Source organism: Coregonus clupeaformis, unplaced genomic scaffold, assembly GCF_020615455.1.
Source record: "Coregonus clupeaformis isolate EN_2021a unplaced genomic scaffold, ASM2061545v1 scaf2329, whole genome shotgun sequence".
In the NCBI taxonomy this organism is placed as follows: Eukaryota; Metazoa; Chordata; class Actinopteri; order Salmoniformes; family Salmonidae; genus Coregonus; species Coregonus clupeaformis.
The window spans coordinates 70,341-76,340 of NW_025535783.1; the positions used below are offsets into that span (position 1 = coordinate 70,341).

The 6,000-nt window shown below is 44.5% G+C and overlaps 1 protein-coding gene across 11 annotated transcripts in view; it reads left to right on the top strand.

The window, feature by feature from the left end:
* Positions 1-5,444, top strand: part of LOC121587445 (TRAF2 and NCK-interacting protein kinase-like) — a 39,822-nt gene extending 34,378 nt beyond the window's left edge. For all 11 annotated transcript variants that reach the window (XM_045219375.1, XM_045219376.1, XM_045219377.1 and 8 more), the window contains 11 exons: positions 30-123; positions 214-360; positions 460-550; positions 939-1,109; positions 1,321-1,464; positions 2,054-2,188; positions 2,329-2,429; positions 2,623-2,772; positions 2,871-3,030; positions 3,251-3,390; positions 3,507-5,444. In XM_045219375.1, the coding sequence (XP_045075310.1) occupies positions 30-123; positions 214-360; positions 460-550; positions 939-1,109; positions 1,321-1,464; positions 2,054-2,188; positions 2,329-2,429; positions 2,623-2,772; positions 2,871-3,030; positions 3,251-3,390; positions 3,507-3,590 (1,417 nt within the window). In that variant the 3' untranslated portion in view covers positions 3,591-5,444. The remainder of the gene's footprint in view (positions 1-29; positions 124-213; positions 361-459; positions 551-938; positions 1,110-1,320; positions 1,465-2,053; positions 2,189-2,328; positions 2,430-2,622; positions 2,773-2,870; positions 3,031-3,250; positions 3,391-3,506) is intronic.
* Positions 5,445-6,000: the final 556 nt, after the last annotated feature.

The following is a 6,000-nucleotide window of genomic DNA, read 5'->3' on the forward strand; positions in this document are numbered from 1 at the left end:
TAGGGGGTCTGACTGTGCGTGTGTTGCAGGCCACAGCAGGGTGAAGCATATGGAGGTTTGACTGAAGAACCTCTGGCAGGCTCCTTCAACACAACACAGGACAGCACTCTGATCATGAGAGAGGTGCGACACGCACACACACACACACACACACCACACACGCACACGCACACGGACATACAGCTAAGCTTTCTTTCTCTGTCTCTCTCTCAGGCAGAGGAGAGGAGGAGGGCAGCAGGCCATGGTGAGAGTAACGGGTTCCATAGCAACCATCACGGCAGCGGTAACCATGGCAACCTCCCTGACCTGGTCCAGCAGAGCTCCTCCTCTTCACCCTCAACCCTGGACGCACTGAAAGAGGTAACACACTCACACTCACACACACACTCACACACACACACACACAATTATTGTTTAATTTTTTTCTACAGATGTGCTCATTGGTTGTTTTCTTTCCAGCAATTTGGATCTAAAGCCTCCTTCTCCCCATTCGGCGATCCACGGTCCTATCAGACCTCCCCTACTGAAGATGAGGATGAGAGCTCAGCTGGTAATGTTGTGTTAATGTTATTGTAAGGTTATTCTTTGGTTGCTGTTATGTTGTGTTTATGTTATTGTAAGGTTTTAATGTAGTGTAAACGTTACAAACAAACAGTGCTTATATTTGTCCTATTTTACATGTGTACAAGTGTGTATTAATACACGTGTGAATTGGAAATGTGTTTTTGCATATCCCAACTCTCCCTGCGACACCCTCTGTGAGTGGGGTCACGGCCAGGGTCAACCCTAGAGCAATTAGGGTTAAGTGCCTTGCTCAAGGGCACAGCAACAGATTTTTCACCTTGTCGGCTCGGGGATTCAAACAAGCAACCTTTTGGTTAATGGCCCAACCGGCTACCTGCCCCCCCCTATACTATAACGTTGTTCTGTGGTTCCAGGTCTGTTCACCAGTGAGTTGCTGCATCAGGAGCAGGCCAGACTAGCCGAGGCCAGAAAGATCAGCGTGGTCAACGTGAACCCAACCAACATACGACCTCACAGTGACACGCCTGAGATACGCAAATACAAGAAGCGCTTCAACTCTGAGATACTGTGTGCTGCTCTCTGGGGTAAGAAACCCCAGATATTCTCACACAAATCTGAACACATACACACATGCAAAGTTTCTCACACATAGGAATGCAACTTAGTCATGTCTATGCACACATACACACTGACAATGAATAATCTCTCTCTTTCTCTTTCTCTCTCTCTCTCTCTTTCTCTTTGAGTCTCTCTCCCTCTCCTCTCTTCTCTCCCTCTCTCTCACTCGCTGTCTAGGTGTGAACCTGTTGGTGGGGACAGAGAATGGTTTGATGTTGCTTGACCGTAGCGGTCAGGGGAAGGTGTATAACCTGATTACCAGGAGACGTTTCCTACAGATGGATGTCCTGGAGGGACTTAATGTCCTGGTTACTATATCAGGTATTACCAACTGACCGCAATATGACCATTACATAACCGCAACATGACCACAGAGGGAAAACATTGCTCTGTTAGTTAAAAAACTGGAGGCCTGTAGAGCTTTACTCTGTTCTGATAAAGAGACATCTCTGTTCTGATAAAGAGACATCTCTGTTCTGATAAAGAGACATCTCTGTTGACAGGATAAAGATACATCTCTGTTCTGATAAAGAGACATCTCTGTTGACAGGATAAAGAGACATCTCTGTTCTGATAAAGAGACATCTCTGTTCTGATAAAGAGACATCTCTGTTCTGATAAAGAGACACCTCTGTTCTGATAAAGAGACATCTCTGTTCTGATAAAGAGACATCTCTGTTCTGATAAAGAGACACCTCTGTTGACAGGATAAAGAGACATCTCTGTTGACAGGTTAAATATACATCTCTGTTCTGATACATCTGTTTTCTCTCTCCACCTCCCTCCTTTCTCTCTCTCTCTCTTTTACCTTATCTCTCCCCCCTTATCTATCGCCTCTCTCTCTCTTTCCCTCTACCCTCCCTCCCTGTCCCCTCTCTTTCTCCCCTCCCTCCATCTCTCCCCCTCCCAGGGAAGAAGAATAAGTTGCGTGTGTACTACCTGTCCTGGCTGAGGAACAGGATATTACACAACGACCCAGAGGTTGAGAAGAAGCAGGGCTGGGTCACTGTAGGAGAGTTGGAGGGCTGCGTACACTACAAAGTCGGTACGGATCTCTCTCTCTGTTTCTGTCTCTCTCTCTCTCTGTCTCTGTGTGTGTGTGTGTGTGGGACTGACCCTCCTTTGTGTGTGTGTTGCCATCTCTTCTTTGTGTGTTATTGACTCTTCTGTGTATGTTGTTTCCAGTAAAGTACGAGAGGATCAAGTTCCTGGTGATCGCTCAGAAGAACGCAGTGGAGATCTATGCCTGGGCCCCCAAACCCTACCACAAGTTCATGGCCTTTAAGGTAACACACACACCATGTTGAGATGTGACGTTCTAGTTAGGTAGACATCTTGGAAGTACAGGGACTCCTTGAGAGAAAATGTTGCAGCGTTGTCTGTGACAATACTATGGGGTCTGTCACGTTGTTTGATACTGGTTACTCTGGGGTCAATAGCAACCCCCCTATCTCTCTCTCTCTCTCCCCCCTCTCCCAGTCGTTCACTGACCTGCAGCACCGCCCCCAGCTGGTTGACCTGACGGTGGAGGAGGGGCAGAGGTTAAAGGTAATCTACGGCTCCAGCCTGGGCTTCCATGTCATCGACGTCGACTCTGGCAACCCTTACGACATCTACGTCCCGTCACACGTAAGTCTGTGTGGTGTGATGTATAGTTATTCTTCCTGACTGACAGGTTGATAGACAGTAGATAACAATTCACATCCCTCTCTCTCTCCTGTCTATAGATTCAGACCCAGGTGACTCCCCATGCCATCGTGGTTCTTCCTAAGACAGACGGGATGGAGATGTTGTTGTGTTATGAAGATGAGGGAGTTTACGTCAATACCTACGGACGCATCACTAAAGACGTTGTGCTGCAGTGGGGAGAGATGCCTACTTCTGTTGGTGAGTGTGTGTGTGTGTGTGTGTGTGTGTGTGTGTGTGAGCGAGCGAGCCCAGCTTTGTTTTAGGCCTGTGGGAGCTTGTTTAGGTTAATGTAAAGTTTAATCAGATTCAATCTCAACTTTGTTGTGTTCCATAATAGAACAGTGTAGTCTATACAGTGAAACTAATACTGTCTGTTTTTAACTTCTCTCTGTCTCTCTCGCTATCCTTACTCCTCCAGCCTATATCCACTCTAGCCAGATCATGGGCTGGGGGGAGAAGGCCATAGAGATCAGGTCTGTGGAGACAGGACACCTGGACGGGGTCTTCATGCACAAGAGAGCCCAGAGACTCAAGTTCCTGTGTGAGAGGAACGACAAGGTAAACAACATGCGCACACACACACACACACACACACACATTCATATTCTCTATTGCCTGCAACAATCATGTATTTTAATGCTTTGTTGTGTGTGTGTGTGTTTGTGTGTGTCTAGGTGTTCTTTGCGTCGGTTAGGTCTGGAGGCAGCAGTCAGGTCTTCTTCATGACCCTCAACCGTAGCTCCATGATGAACTGGTGAAACTAACTCCTCCCACTGTCTTCCCATTGGCCTGCTCAGCTGTCCATCACAGGCCAAGACTAATTTCATAAGCCAATTAAAACAATGGACCAAGAGAATCAAATCGCACCCTGAATCAAACAAGTGAGTTGAATATTGGGAGAGTCCAACACTGAATTTAACTGAGAGAACACACTGGAAGGACAGTGAAACACTGAGAGACTACAACACTGTAACAGACCTAAAGGACTATAAAGAATAAAATAATAAAAAGATACATGACTATTAAGAAGAGGAGTGGGAAGGCAGGTGAGTGTTTGGATCAACGGGAGCGCTGGTTTTCCAAGATCTCGACTACCCTCTGTGGAGACGAACCGGTACTTCCTGAAACTGTTCTTTCTTTCTCTCCTCCACTTCACCCTTCCCCTCCCCTCTCTCTCCACCACTCCCATACCATCTCTCTCCACCACTCCCCTCCCCTCTCTCTCCACCACTCCACCCCTCTTCTCTAAAATATGGGCTGTGTCCCTTTAAAATAAAATCCCAGCCTCTGTCTCTCTCCTCTACTCCATTCCTTCTTTCCTCTCCTCCTCCTATCCCTCCACTCTAAAGTCTTTAAATTCTCAAGGTGCTGCATCAGATCAACTGTAATGTTATTAAAAAAGAATAACAACATTCTGCTGTTTACTAGAAATATGCTTTCTTTCTGTCTTTTAAATAACACATTGTTCAGGTTTTGTTTCTTGTTTTAGGTACTTTTATAAATAATTACTTTTGAATTGTAATGTTAAGAGCTTGATAACTTGCACAGCACATTGTTAGTTTCTGTCGTTCAGTTTGTGTGTTTTATTTTATGCTGAAATGCCAGAGAAAAACCTGATTCAACTGAGAATCATTTGAGAATCGTCTGAGAATGAACCAATCTGTGTCTGTCTGTCTTATCTGTCTCTGTGTGTAAAGAATCATTGTGTAAAGCTGTCTCCCACCTGAGTCTGATTTGATTGGTCTGGTCTGATTGTGACTACTTCCTGTTTGGACAGTGCCTAGCATGATGAAGCAAACATCACACAGGTCAACTAATTTATCTACCATTGTTTTGTTCACACTTTTCTGTTGGTTTACCATTTTATTTTAACACTTTGATAGCATCTTATGTCCATAGATTAAACATTATAATTTCAATTTAACCAATACTTAATTTATAAAAATAAAAAAAATAATGTTTAAGAGTTTTTATGAAATACATTTGCATTTATGAAAACAAAGATGAGAACATCTGAAGCTGTTGTCCTTTATGCTGTCGAAGCCATTCTGTAGAACTCCATTACCCAGAATACAACAGTTATGTAAGGCGTGTGTGTGTGTGTATATTTAGTAACTACAAACACATTCATCCAAGAAACAAAACTAAAACAAGCGCTTACATTCACCAAGACCCACTCCCTCAAATTACAAACAAGTGCAGGGGCAACACTTTTGTCCGGAAATTAAACTTCCAGACTGCTCCTTTAAGTTTCATGCTTAAGTTACTAATGAAGTTACTGTTCTGTAGGCAGGTTGCTTTTTAGAATGTTAGCAATAAAGAGCTGTGCTGATTGAACTACAGTCTTCCCCGCGCACACGTGTGTGTGTGTGTGTGTGTGTGTGTGTGTGTGTGCACGCGTGCGTGTGTGTGTGTCCGTGATACACACCTCTGTCATGGTCTTCTCTCTATCTGGTGAACAGACTGCTGATCCCACTGCTGTTGGGTTTCTGTCTTTAAAAGAAAAACTCTACACCCCTCTTTCTTCTGTTTGTTTCTGAACGACAAACTCTTCACTAACGTTTTGGTTTCTTTGTTTTGTAAAACAGAAAAATAAATGATACTAGAACATTTTTCAGTTTTTAACGTATTTCTTTATTTAGATTCTGTGGTGTGTGTGTGTGTGTGTGTGTGTGTAGGGGTTGCAGTGTAAGTTATCAGCTGAGGCCACCGACCCTCAGACTTTGTCCCTGTAGAAGGTATATCATTAACCCTACCTAATACTGTCCCTCACTGTGTGTGTGTGTGTGTGTGTGTGTGTGCGCGTCTGAACGTGTGTATGTGTCTTAGATCTTCCCCCTCATTTAGAGCTAATGTGCTGAGCTCAGGATGACCAGGGTGTGTGTGAACAGTGGAAACCAGCCCAGATACTGTGTGTTCACTAATCACTACACAGAGTTTAACCACCATGAAAACAGGGTGACAAACACAACCTAAGACAGGAGGTGAAGTATGTTAGGCACCATGTGTGATGTTAATGACGTTAATGACGTTAATGATATGAATGATAAACGCCCAACAATATGGTGTACAGATAGAGGTGCTTTGCTCTGGTGTGTCTTTCTATCCAGTGCTGTGTGTATGTCGAGATGAGTGCATGGACACAGCGTGATCCCAGCGATTGATGAT